This window comes from Hippocampus bargibanti, linkage group LG19 (assembly GCF_051943395.1).
Source record: "Hippocampus bargibanti isolate YZ-2025 linkage group LG19, ASM5194339v1, whole genome shotgun sequence".
Classification (NCBI taxonomy): Eukaryota; Metazoa; Chordata; class Actinopteri; order Syngnathiformes; family Syngnathidae; genus Hippocampus; species Hippocampus bargibanti.
Window position 1 is genome coordinate 8,427,563 of NC_142752.1, and position 13,651 is coordinate 8,441,213.

The 13,651-nt window shown below is 45.1% G+C and overlaps 1 protein-coding gene across 1 annotated transcript; it reads right to left on the reverse strand.

Annotated features, from left to right (window-relative positions):
* Positions 1 to 6,013: 6,013 nt before the first annotated feature.
* On the reverse strand, positions 6,014 to 13,030 carry bmp2b (bone morphogenetic protein 2b). Its single transcript, XM_089022260.1, has 3 exons — positions 12,576 to 13,030; positions 11,617 to 11,984; positions 6,014 to 7,429 (listed from the first exon to the last, which is right to left on the reverse strand). The coding sequence occupies exons 2-3, from the start codon at positions 11,969 to 11,971 to the stop codon at positions 6,531 to 6,533; spliced, it is 1,254 nt and encodes a 417-aa protein (XP_088878386.1). The 5' UTR covers positions 11,972 to 11,984; positions 12,576 to 13,030; the 3' UTR covers positions 6,014 to 6,530.
* Between the last annotated feature and the right edge of the window lie 621 nt (positions 13,031 to 13,651).

A 13,651-nucleotide genomic window follows, 5' to 3' on the forward strand; every position in this document is an offset into this window, starting at 1 on the left:
GATTGATTTGATGACTGCCATGTAGAAATGTCGTAACACCTCCTTCTTCAGCAGCCTCAGGAAGTACGTCCTCTGTTGGGCCTTTCTCAGGTTGGAGTTGATGTTGACCTCCCTCTTCATGTCTTGGGAGACTGGAACTTGAAGGTCTCGATGGTTGACACGGGTCAGTTGGATAGTGTGACGGGGAGCTGTGGGGATAGATGTTTCCTGAGGTCCACTATCATCACTACCGTCTTGTGCCTGTTCAGCTCTAGGTTGTGTCGACAGCACCAGAGCTCCAGCTGCTCCACTTGTTGTCAGTAGACAGACTCCTCGCCATCTTTGAGACCGATGACCGTGGTGTTGTCTGCAAACTTTCTGAATTTGACTCACTGTTGATCTAGATAGTAGCGCTAATAGTAGTGACCGGCACCTCGATGTGGATGAGCTGACTCCTGTGCCCTTGACGATAGATGTACAAAACGTATTAGGCTAATGAGAAAAGTGTGCTGGAGTGAAGTTCTGTCATACCACCCAGGACAAAATAGAGCCTGTCAACCCCTTGGCTATCTGCATCTGGAAGCGGCCTTCTGGTAATCTGCACTAAGTACAAAAAGTTCAGCACCAGCTTGTTCTCATAGACCACCGAGTGAGACCCCCCCCCTCCCTGCACCCCCCAAACTCCCCAACAGGTCTCCTTTCATGGCTTGGGATCAACGGGTGCTCCGCGAAGCTCGTTCCAGGCCTAAAGCTCTACAAGGTGCTGCGTTGACATTGTACTAACTTGGGGCAATATTATCGTTGGTTTGATGTGATAATCGTACCTTCGGCGAGGGCTAAATACTTTTCTTCCTTGAAAGCTGAGAGCACACAAAAAAGGAAACCTTAATGCGTCACACCCAAAATGCAAGACTTAACGACAAATGTGAGAATCCACGATGGTGAGATTTACTGTGTCAGATATGGACATTTATTTCGCAGGCGTGCTGTGGGTTGTCATGTTGCTTGCTTCTTTTGATTGATATCTTGACTTCCTAGTATAAAGAGAGAGGGCCGCTTCTGCAACCCTTTCAAGCTCGGAGTGTAGGAGACGCCCTTCAGCAAGTGTCCTAGTCATCAGTCGCTATTCGCCTTGCATGCCCCCCCCCCCCCGCCTCGCTCTAAAAAAACTGTAACATCAACAGGAATAAACACCGCACTGACCTTAGATCAGTGTCTAGAGGCAATTCCATTGGTCGTTTTAGAAGTTCATATGTGGTCCATATGGAAGTCCTTCCTGTATCCTCTGCAGAAATGTGTTGGTGAACAAAGGGCTGGAAACACATCCTGAAGTTATTTGATCACAGGACGACAGTAAAATAAAAGTAAAATAGATTATGAAGTAGAATTCCCCCTCCTTTGATAGTTCTTCAAAAAAGGAACATGATTTTAGATAAAATAATATGGATGTGCCATTTAGTTCATGTATTGGGTGACAAACATTTTCAAATTGTCTTTCCTCTTGTTTAAGGGGCTTTGAATCATGTTCCAAGACGGTTTTGCTTGGAGGGGGTGGAAAAAAGTGTTTGGCGCAAGACCTTGTCCTTCAAAGGTCTCGCTCGCCGTTTCCCCGAGGAACTAGTGGTGATTAAACAGCCATTAAAATGTGGACCTGGCGATGCTTTTTAAGATCGCAAATATAGGACTTCATAATGGACTCCTCCAAAGCCATAGGTAATGACCTCAACATGTCACTCTAGGCCAGCTGCGCAACGATTGCACGGACGATTAACTCTTATAGCAATGGCGCTGGACGAACATATGTAAGAATAGTGGCAATGGTGTCAATTCCTGCCTGCATTTTTTGAATGTAAATGTGGCGATCAAAGTCCAAAGAAGTGACTCCTGACTCCCGCTCACATGCCTAAGTGTGTATGCGTAGAAAAGCCGTGGAATAATTTCCTCATTTGCCCCGTTAAAACCAATCCTGTGGACGCATGTCCGTTTGATGTGTTCAGAGCTGCAGTGCAGATGCCACAGTTTTAGCTATGTCGGACGTCATCTTGCCGGCTGTTCTCGGAATACAGAAAAAACACCACCAGCACCACCTCTAAAATTAGCATGTGCAGCACATGAAGAAGAGAAAAAAAAGGTTAGTGAGTAAGTGAAATCCCTCAAGAGGCTAACGTCTCAAGTCGATTGGTTTGGCCGCGAGCAAATCAGAGATGGTCTATAGTGACTTTGAGGCCGCTGTCATCAAAGATAAAAGCAGCAAGAAAATATATTCCTCTTCGGGGCTTTGCCAGGAATCTGGAAATCCGATTTTATATCCCTGTATTTGGGTAGTTTGTGTCACAGCCGTGCCCACCGCACCTGCTCTTTTGTGTCTGCACCCTGCCATTTTCCATCTGACCACTAAATGCCCTAGACTTTTTCCTTAAGCTTCCTAGGCCGCTTGCTCCAGTTGAGCTTCAAGGTCTGTTTGTTGATGTGTCTAGGAGAGCCGCTGCATTCAATCCACCTCCAGTAGGGTCAACGTCAGTGAGTACCATAGAGAAGAAGAAAAAAAACATGAAAAATCGAAGTCGGTGTAGAGCAAACTTCCACTGCCACATACCAGAACAGATTACTTGAGTGGGATCAAGTTGTATTTTGTCGTTCGGATTTGAAATACATCATTTTGAGATACTGGTCTTGGAGTGGGCGGCCAGATGGTTCAGTGGTTAGCACATTGACCTCACCGTGCAGAGGTTTTGTGTGGAGTTTGCATGTTCTCTTTGTGCCTCTGTGGGTTTTCACTGGGTACTTCCTGGGGTTTCCTCCCTTTTTCCAAAAACATTCATGGCAGGCTGATTGAACACTCCAAATTATCTCAAGGTGTCAGTATAAGTGGTTCTTTGTATCTGTTTACACTGTAATTGACTGGCAACCGGTTCAGGGTGTCCCCTGCCTATTGCCCAAAGCTGGGTTCGGCTCACCCAAATTGAACCAAACCAAATTCTCAAGTAAACAAGCAATTTCCAATCAACAGATGTGGAATGCTGTTTTCGTGCATCAAATAAGCTTTGAGCACTTTTTTTAACGGATGGGGCAGATGTTGAACGAGAAACGAGTGGTGGTGGGATGGCGCAGATCTCAAAGGCTGAAGCCTGTGCAGCAGGTGCAGGGAGGCTTTCCAAAATCACATTATTGTGCTTTAAAGACTGATTGAAAATACATATTGTCATTTCAGGGTTTTTTATGGGGTATTCCTCTTCCATTGTGAGTGAGTTTTCAATAGTTGTGTCTTGTCCCCGATGGCTGACCGCACTTGGAAGCTAGCGGTCTTTGATGAGGTCTGGAAGTCAACCCGGTAATGGTGGAGATAATAGGTCCTTATGACTTTGACCCTTGAAACCTGTTCTTAGCAAGACGTTTAGGAGTTGTCCCGGAGGAGCTGTCCGATACTAAGCACGGAGGAGACAGAGGAAGAATGCACGGAGGAACTGCAAACCTTATTTGGCTGTAAGCTCAGTCTTAGGAATGAATGAGACCCGTGTATGCAACATTCAGGGAGCCGTATTTCTACCCTCAACCAATGAAAGGTTTATAGACTCTAACAAGAAAGACAAACCATTAAATATAACACTTGTTTTAAACACAAAGATACTTCCCCTTCCCCTCCCCCCTCGGGCCCCCTTTCGTACCGCTTCCGACATTACCGCTGGAACCCACCTCGCAGGAATGTCCAATGTTGTTTTTATCAAATGTTCATTAAATGTGCCCATAAAGTAACTTCCTCCCCAAGACCGTTAAAAGTGGCTACTAGCGCGAGTATATGCAGCCCATGTGCAGGCTTGCGGTATCTGGTGGGGTCGATGGAACAGCAATGGACACCAGATGGGGGTGCGACGTAGTAGGGGGGGTGCGGGTAGAGATGCTAGAATCAAATAACACATGCAGAATATTGTTTGTGAGCATATATCATCACACTGTTGCATCAACCCCCAAAGTTGAGTGCACATTTGGAAACGATATTCAATTATGACTGTAATTTAACATTCACGCAGTTTTACACACACACACACACACACACACACACACACACACACACACACACACACACACACACACACACACACACACACACACACACACACACACACACACACACACACCGCCATCTTTTGTTGAACACACATTTGTTTTTTTGCACCCACCAGGAAGCCCTTCAATAGTTGATTGAAAAAACAACTGGTGCACTGGTTTTCCATGCGAGCGTTTCATGTGTCCGAGATTGAAAACCAACATTCCATGGTCCCGATGTGCACACACTTAAAAAATATATATATATTTAGAGCATTTTCAGCAGCCTTGTGATCCCTCAAAAAAAAGGGTTTCTCTAATGCAAACACGGCAAAAAATGCAATCTGTCAAAACTGTGCAAATCTCTCTACGGGCTTGTTTTCTCTTCCCATATGTACACACACATACACACCTCCTCTTATTATCTGATCCCGCCATTGTAGCCCCCTTGCCTCTCTCCCCACGTCTTCTATATATTCTAGCCTTCAGTTCAGGCTAGAAATGACAGTGCTTCCATCATAAAAACATTGCAAGCAGGAAGATATTGACACAGGTGTTCTTGCTTCAGTCTGTCTCGCTGCAACACATGATATGTTTTTTTTCTGCCAGCCAGCCCATTCCCACTGTCTTAGCGAATAAGACTCTCAAGCTGTTTTCCCCGTTAGCATACACTTTTGTTTGCCGTTGTGACACATTCCTAATTTCCACCTTGGGATTGTTTTTCTTTGATTCTTACTGGTGTTGAGACACAGCAATGACTGAGTCATGTGAGGGAGGAATTAATCTGTCTGAGCACGAGTTGGACGTGAACAGGTGGAGGTGTGTTTGTCTTAATTAATTTAAGTGCCAGTCGTTTTCTTTTGGACCCCCCCCCCCCTCCCCCGAGGGCCTGTTAGCGCGGGCTCACTCTGATGTGTTTTTCGCATGATCCCCGCGTACCAAACCTCCGGATGAATCAACTGTGTAGGCTTCCCTTCTTTAATTCGAGCCATGTTCAGACCTGTAATTTGGTTCTCCGTTACTGTTGAAAACCAAAAATGGTATCTGGTTTGTTTTGAATCCAACATTCAGTCCTACTTGGCAAGCTAAAAAAGCCCTTGAAATAAATTGCATCCATAAAATAAAGGTGTTTCTGGGAATCATAGCTTTACCACAAATTATCATTTTGTTTGCATGTTAAAGCATTTAATCGAAATACATTGGTACTTTGCGCGCATTTTAGTCTTTATGTCCTCTGCTCTACTTAAATTGACGAAAAAATTGCACTCTAGAAAAAATTGCAAGACAAAGCAGAAAATTATATATATATATATATATATATATATATTTTTAATGGTAATGGTTTACTTCAAATTAACGCTTCCCCGTTTGCAATTTGACCGGATAAAATTCTGTTTGACACATCCACGGCCTACTTTATTTGAGGCCATGTTCACATTTGTAATTTTGTTCTCTGGTCCGGGCTAAAACAGAAGATCATACACTGCCTTCTTGTATCAGATAATTGGTCTTCATATTAAATGAAGACGATGTCCACACCCTGTAATTTGGTTATTCGGTTCGGCCAAAGCTGTGCAATGACACTCATAATACAAAAAGGTGATCATAGTTGATCAAACGTTCATTTCAACCAAAGCATTGACACTTCAATCATAAATCCCGACAAATCTGACTTGAGTTCATTTTCAGTCAAAGCATTCACATTTGATCAAATAGAAAAATCGCAGCGGTGCGTCGCCAGCCAAAGCCTTCACACTCAATCCATCAGGAGGAGGAATCGCATGGACTAAACTCAAAGCTGTCAAGTGTGAACACACTTTTCTTCTGCTAATTTGACAAGGAAAAACACCGGGAACTGGTTTTCACAAGTCTTGGGGGTCTTTGCCGTCGTTCTTGGAAAACAATCTCCGATGTTTTTCTAACCCTCCCACGGGAGTCTCTTGCGCTTGTGTAACTTGCCTCCGCCGTCCTATGACTGCGCTTCGCTGCAGCAGTGGCACTCTGACCTCAGCCGACTACACTATTGTTGTTGCGCTCCAGTTACACTTACCATCAAGAGCTCGCTGCTTGATTTTGCAATCTTTGTCCCAAAACTCGCTTCTGGTTGTGTGCATTTCTGCATCTTGCCATACGTCGCCGGCGTCGGGCAAAACTCGAGGCAAAGCACGTTTTCTCACGATAAATACACATTTATTTACAAATAAAGTGGTTATGATAGAAATAAATACAAAATAGAAAAACATCTGCGCATTATACTTCATGTGGTATTGCACCCATTTGGAAATGTACATTGGAAATACATTTTTTCAAAACCAGTAAAATTAAAATATTTATTTCCCAACTTAACAGAGACATAAATATATTCATATTATATAGCTCCGTTTGTGTCTTTTCATATAAATAACGTCTTCATTGGGAAACTTGGGTGTCCATTGTAACCTTTTTGAGGTCTCTTTTTTTTTCCACTACTTTTTCGACACCTTCAATCTGTACCCGCTTTCTTATTCTCACCGACAACCGCATCCCTCGACCACCATGTCTTGATAGTTTTTAAGGATGACCTTCTCGTATTCATCCAGGTATAGCAGAGATATGGGGCTCAGTTCGGTGGGCACGCAGCATGCCTTTGGGATGTTGGAGTTCACAGAGTTGACCAACGTCTGCACAATGGCATGGTTGGTGGAGTTGAGGTGGTCCGCCAGGGGAAAAGGACACTCCCCCTGGCAGTAGAAGGCGTGGTAGCCCGGAGGCGCCACTATCCACTCGTTCCAGCCCACGTCGCTGAAGTCCACGTAGAGCGCGTGCCTCTTGCAGCTGGCCTTGTGCTGGTGCTTCCGCCGCTGTTTGCGCAGTGTGGCCTGGCGCTTTTCTCGCGTGTGCAGCACTGAGTCCCCGCGCCCGTCGTGGCTGTATGTCACCAGCAGAGGCCTGGCTTGAGGCCACGAGTCCTGGTCCTCGTGCAGGGACCTGCTCACCCGCACATGCCTGCCGCGTCGATGGGCGTGCTTGTCGCTGGCCTGATGCTCCTCTGGGTGGTACACCTCCACCATGAAGCCGTGGTTGTGACCTTTCCCGGATGTCCATTGCGACACAGCGGGACTAACGTCAAAACTTTCCCACTGGCTGAAAGAGTCTTTCACCAACCGGGTGTCTAGCAAGCGAACAAGAGGCTCCCCTTGGTCACCGGATTTGGGTGTCCCAAATATCTCGTAAATGTTGATGCGATGAAAGCCGGCGGCCGCCGAGCTGACATATGCAGAACTGTTGTCGGCAACTCCTTTGACTTGGTCTCTGTATATGCGAAGCTCTGCCGACGTGACACGCTCCTCTTCTGGGACGGAAGTGAGGTTGAAGAAGAACCGCTGGGTGGTTTTGCCTTTCAGGCTGGCCAGAGCCTCCATAGACTCTAGAAAAGACAGTGCAGGTTGAGCTAATATGACAGAGGTAAACCATAATGGCGAAATGCTACCAAAGCACTGACCTACAGTACATTTTACGATCAGATTGTTACAGTGTGAATCTAATCCAACCAAGGCCTTAAAAATAGGGGTGCTTGACCATGTGATTGAAACTATATTAACAAATGGAAACGTGTGTGGGCCCACAGTCGTGCAGAAGGGGACCATCGAGTAAAAGGTTTCTTCAGCCGAGGAGAGGTAATCAGATTGGCTAATGAGGTGAAATCAGAGCCAGGGATAGAACTATAGAAGTAATCAGTTTGGCTCCACTGCTCCCCCAACTTTAGAGCAGGGGTCCGGCACAGCCACCACTGTCTAATAGGGATATAGGGCAAGAGTTACCAGCACAACTTTAGTACGTTGACGAAGCTCTTCGAATGAAGAGCAAAATGTCCGACACCTTCAAGTATAGATGACGGCTGAAAAAACCCCTTTCCTCAAGAAATGGAAACGTTTCATGACCCAGACACAATCAGACGGCTCACAAGGCCAACTATATTTCGTCTATAAGTAATCAGCATCTCTGGCAGGTTCTTACCCAAATATTGATTATAGAAGGCTGCAGATGATATAAGTGGCATAGTTCTGGATAGTGTTTGACATTTTGCTACAATCTCAAGCACATGAATATAGCCGTAAATGCCAAGCTGACCGTTAAATGTCAAGCCGACCGTTTCCGCAGTCATACAATAAATCTCAGACAACACATGATTCATTACGTTCAGGATTAGGACTGTTTTAGAGAAACTTGGAGAGGTTGTTCCTTGAAAGTGCATTTAGACAAGCCGCGTTATTATGACTGCTCTAAGGCATGGTTAAGATAGCACAGTATATGGACTCATTGGTTTTTCCCTCCTCGCTGTGTAAGTGACACAAATTATAGTGCGGCGTGCAATTGTCTGTGCCGCAATCCCACTTTGAACTCTTACTTGTGAGCATGACGGGCAGCGATGCGCGCACGGCGTTGCAAACTTTTAACGGCGCACAGCATCGTTCAAAGGAACTGTTTCGGAAATTCCACCATCTCATTCTAAAGCTCCCACCAAAGGCACAAAGACCTCAATTAGGCGTATCACTCCTTATTTGATGTGGGTGGGGGGGGGGGGGTGTGACTGGCCCCACTCTACCTTGTCTCTCCTTCTTCCTACTCTGTCCTTACCCCCTCAGAATCCCAAATCCTCCTGTTCCCCGTGTTCCAAATCCTCTTTGCTCCGTCTCGCTCTCTGTCACGCCGTCTTTAGCTCCCTCCTCCACCTCAGCAAACAAGTCCTGGCTTGTTAAATACGTGTGAATTGTAGATTGCGTTGATCAACATTCCTAATTTCTTTTCGGGCTCCGTACCGAGACAAAACGGGCAGTGTCAATTTGGGTTTTTATGTCACTGCACCGTTTCTCGTAGCTGCTTTTTATTCCTGGATTTTGACTGCGAGCGAAACAGAGTATCTGAGCGAAGTGGTGATGATAAACAGATGTATCAATCTTCTTTTTTTAATAGTACGTGTAAAGAGATCGGAAGACAATTGAATGTTTTGAAGTCTTGGTCAGTTATGACACCTTTGAATCTTTACTTTTAGCCTTTTTGAGGTCTGGCCTATGCTTTAGCCTGAATAGTGTTTGCTTGGCTCCCGATTCAGGGGTTTTCGTTCCGTGTTTGATCTGACCTTTGGGGTAACCCTAATTGTTCTCAATTTTATCTTGTTCCTTACTACCCTAACTTTTGTACTCTCAACTTGAATCAGAATGGTTTCCTCCTAACAGTACACCTAAATGTAACTCACCCAAGAAAGCTTCAACCAAGGTCAAAGCAGAATAGTCACCACTTTTGCCCCCTTCTTCAAAAGCACCACTTGGTTCCAGTGCCATACATAGAGTCCTGGCACTCAATTGATCTGGTCTACACTCAAACCAGAACAGTCATCACTTCTTTCCCACTTAATTTTCTCCTCAAAAGATCTTACGGATCCTCATCTAGTCTGGTCTCAAATAGTGATGACTTTTGGACCTTTGTCTCATCCGTGCCAGCCCTCTCCTCAGTTTCCTGATCCTCAGTTGATCTGAACTGCATGTCAGTGTGGCTTTTATATGCAAACGCCAGCCTCCGTCTCATCCCCTGACGTTGCTGTGTTTCTCTGTCACTTAAACCTGCCATCAAACTCTGAGAATTGAGTGGCCGTTATTATTGTAACATCGTACTGCAACAAGTTGTATATCGTACATTGTATATTTGTATATTGTACATCGAAAATACATTTTAAGTAGTTCAACACTTAAAGTTCTGTCCATAATTTGTAAAATGGCTTCAAATGACTTTTACTGAGAGTATTTTACAAAGATTCCACCGCATACAGCTATATTTTACATTTTAAGACTCGCACTAAATATTCCGGAAGTCTTGTTTTTGAGTTGGTGACGAGTCCTCACCCTACGTCACTGAAGGAACAACCCTGACCGAAAAAAGGACACATTGTAGCAGTCTTTCCATCACGTCAATGCATTTTGCTGTACTTTGGTCTGAAAACGTCGTGTAGGACCAAAAACAGGCAGAAGAGGGCGACAAAGCTCCATGTAAGGAATTAATCAGCCTGTGGAAATGGGTTGATTAATTCCTTGCATGGCTTTGTTGCCATTTTCTGCCTTTTTTGGGTGCGACATTTCCCACCCCTAAAGCCTCAAGATGACACGGAATAAATTATTTAATCGATTGAAAACATGTATGCTTTCTTCTTCAGAACTATTTGAATCATATTCATAACTGGATAAGTAACAAGAAAGCATATTCTCCAAATACGAAGCCATTGTTTTGATTCTCGAGCAAGGCAAGACGTCTTGCCGTGACACCACGAACATGGGGGCGGGACCTTCTGAAACTGGCCATTTCCGGTTTCAAATTGAAATACTTTTTAGACACTTTAAGTCATTTTTATTGACGTTTTGCATTTGACTAAAATAAAATCTTACTGTGTGTTTTGGGTATTTTAGATGATATAAAACGTTTTACTGATGTCAGTTAGGAAACAAAAAAGTGATGTCGGTTGTCCTTTAAATCAGTATTAAAATGAGCTGAAACTAAGAATTCATCTCATCGGACTAGTAACGGATATATTAGTGACTCAAGAGCTTTTTAGAGGAGTGGTGCAAGGTGAAAAGGGGGTAATTTGGACAGGATAACAATTTAGAATTACGTCCGAGTGGATGACACGTTTGCCTTAATGCCATGTTGCGGGTTGCTGAAGTGACCCGGGGCCGAGCGATCATCTGCGCAAAGGCCAACGTCGCTCTTTATCCCGCTCCTGCGGTGCGTGTCTGGAAAAACTGTTTTCAGAGGCGCACTGCAAACACCATTAATTATTAAGTAACAAATTCACCTCTCAGGGATTCCACAGCCACTTGGATATGTGTTGAAGCTTTCGCGACAGCCGTTGGCCAGCAGTTGTGGTAAAAGTGGACATCATTCAAAGTCGAGAAATTTGTGGGGAAGAAAGTACGACTTCAACTTATCTTAGTGGAAAGGTATAGACATGTGTTCTATTTTTAGAATTGAATTGAATCGAATGCCAGAAGTTTGTTTTTTCATCACATAATGCATTTGCCAGACTCCATTTTGGATACCGTTAAACTAAATATCTTAAATAAGGCTACTGAAGGGGAATATCTTGCTTCGTCATCATTGTTTATCGCCTTCACAAGACCTTAATCAATCAAGATGGAAATGACAGTCCACCAGGGTTAAAAAACTGAAGACGTTAAAGTAAGGAAACGAAAAAGACAGATGTTCGTCTTCAATGTACGGTGGAAGAACATGGCCAGATATATGAAATCCTCAAGTAGAGTTTTGAAGGATCAATTGCTTCCCAGAAGTAGTAGCCAGACACCCCTCCACCCTGCCTCCTTAATGTTTGCTCAAAGGTCTTGCGTCACAGCCTTTTTTTAAAGTGTCCCCAAAACTGACATTAACAGTGTAAATAAATTAAGAAGCATGTCACCTTCTGGATGACTAAAAAGGTGCTGTAAAACAACAGAGTGCTCTGAAGTCAGCGTGCTTGACACCCTGAGTCACGTTTAAGTACATGTTTGGGCTGTCTGAGAGAGCCCAGGAGCTGGAGGCTGACAGGTCGAGGTATTCGCTAATACGCACCTTCGTGGTGAAAGCTTCTAATCGTGTTGGCCTCACTGGCTGCACTCTCGGCGTGCCTTCCCATGTTCTTGGGCCGCCGGGCACCGTGGTCGCCGTTGGCCGAGTGCATACGGTACAGGTCCACCATGTAGCGAGGAACCACGGCGTTCTTGCCCGGCGACGGTCTGCGTTTCAGGCCAAACATGCTCAGGAGTCGTAACTCAAACTCGTCCAGGACGCTCGCAGACTGCTGCGGGCTGTGCCGGCTCGACTCGCTGTACCGCCTTCGGCCCACCTCGGGGATGAGTCCCGTTGTGCCTTCCATCAACACCTGAGCCATAAGCAGTACCATGAGAGAGCCGACCACGGTGACCATGATCAGTCAGTCCCTGCGGAGGAGAAAGCGGACGTCCCGTTAATTCCCTGAGCGGCATGGAAGAAAGGGGAAGAAGACACCTCTTTGCTTTGAGGTGGCGGCGGTGGCGGTTGGGAATTAGTCACGGGCATAAAGTCGGATCCATAAGATAAAGATGGAGGAAGTCTACGAATGACAGGAAGTGCAATATCAAAGAAGTCTCCAATTAGAAATACACAGAAGGAATGTAGGCGAGTGGAGATCAGAAGAGGCATGAAAGAGTATTTTCAAGAAGGGGGGGTTAAGAGGGAAAAAAGAGAAAGAAAAAAAAGTTAGGAAAAGAAGAGCCCCAGCCGGCCGGGTGCTACAAGCGTCAATTTGCGGAGACTTTGACTGTATAATCATAAGGGATAGGGTTACTTCAAGAGGCTTGCAGGTGTTAGATCTGACGTGCTCCACCGGGGCCAGATGTACAACACATCTAAAAAAAACTGCCTCCAAAGGAAAAGTGCACTTTAACCACACTTTTTCCACTTTCCTACAATATCCACCGCCTCATTTAAGAGCGTAAAAAAGTGCCTGTTAAGTCACTTGTTGATTCTCAAGTTTTTTTTCTTCTTCTTACCTGACGAGGAAGCGTTGTGTCCGGTCGTCGTTCCACCGTTGGGCTCCGATAAAGTCCACATGAAGTCGCGTTAAATCCACGCGGATTCTCCGTGGAGGATCACAAACAGACAGCCCAAGGCTATCACTTGTTCGCTCGAGCACATAATGTCACGCGCGCCGGCTTGGTTCGTCCTTTTTACGCACACGCATACGAAAAAAAGAAGGAAATCAAAAGCACTAAACCCGTTCTTGTCACGAGGATGTTTCTGCGCGCATAGGAGAGCGATCAAAGTATAATGCGTCTCGGTGGAACATCTTCCAAACGAGGAAAAAAAACGTCGTGTCAATGTCTGGGTGCGCTCTTGAGTGGAGTTGGAATGGTTGCGCCCGTGCGCAACCGCCGGAGTGCTGCGATTGATTGGCTCCTTCCCCTCGGCCGGCCACTCTTTTTGTCGTCCGGTGATGTCACCGAGGGGCTGTCAATCACATGGCCGCCCTTGAAAGCGCCTCCCGCGGACTTTAAGCCCTCGGGCGGGCGGGAGGGGTGGTGGTAGTCGTAGAAGCGGTGATGGTGGTAGGTGGGTGGGTGCGACACTCGCACCCAAGCCACCCTACCACCCCCATCAAATAAGCACACATGAGAGCGAGATCTCATTTTTTTAAAGGCCTGAAGGATTCTTCTGGTTTGTCACCCAGGGGGGTTATGATAAGGAAAAGCTACAATAGTGCTTAAAACAATGGTAATTTGGGTAAGCCCCAAATTGGAACCCCCTTTAGAGATACAGACCTGATGCTTCTTTCGGAATTACTCGCTCTGTGGAAGAGATGCGGGGTCAGGATGGAGGTCTTGGGAAATGGTGCTAAATGTAAATTATGCTTGTCAACTGTTATTTACAAAACATTGTTTAGTGCGGGGGAACGCTGTAAAACTCAGCGTAATCACACTCTGATAGTCAAGTTATTATCGATGGGGGGGGGGGTGTTCACCCTGTCATCACTAACTTCTCTGATATTTGCTGAAATATTTGATATATATATATATATATATATATATATATATATATATATATATATATATATATATATATAGATTCT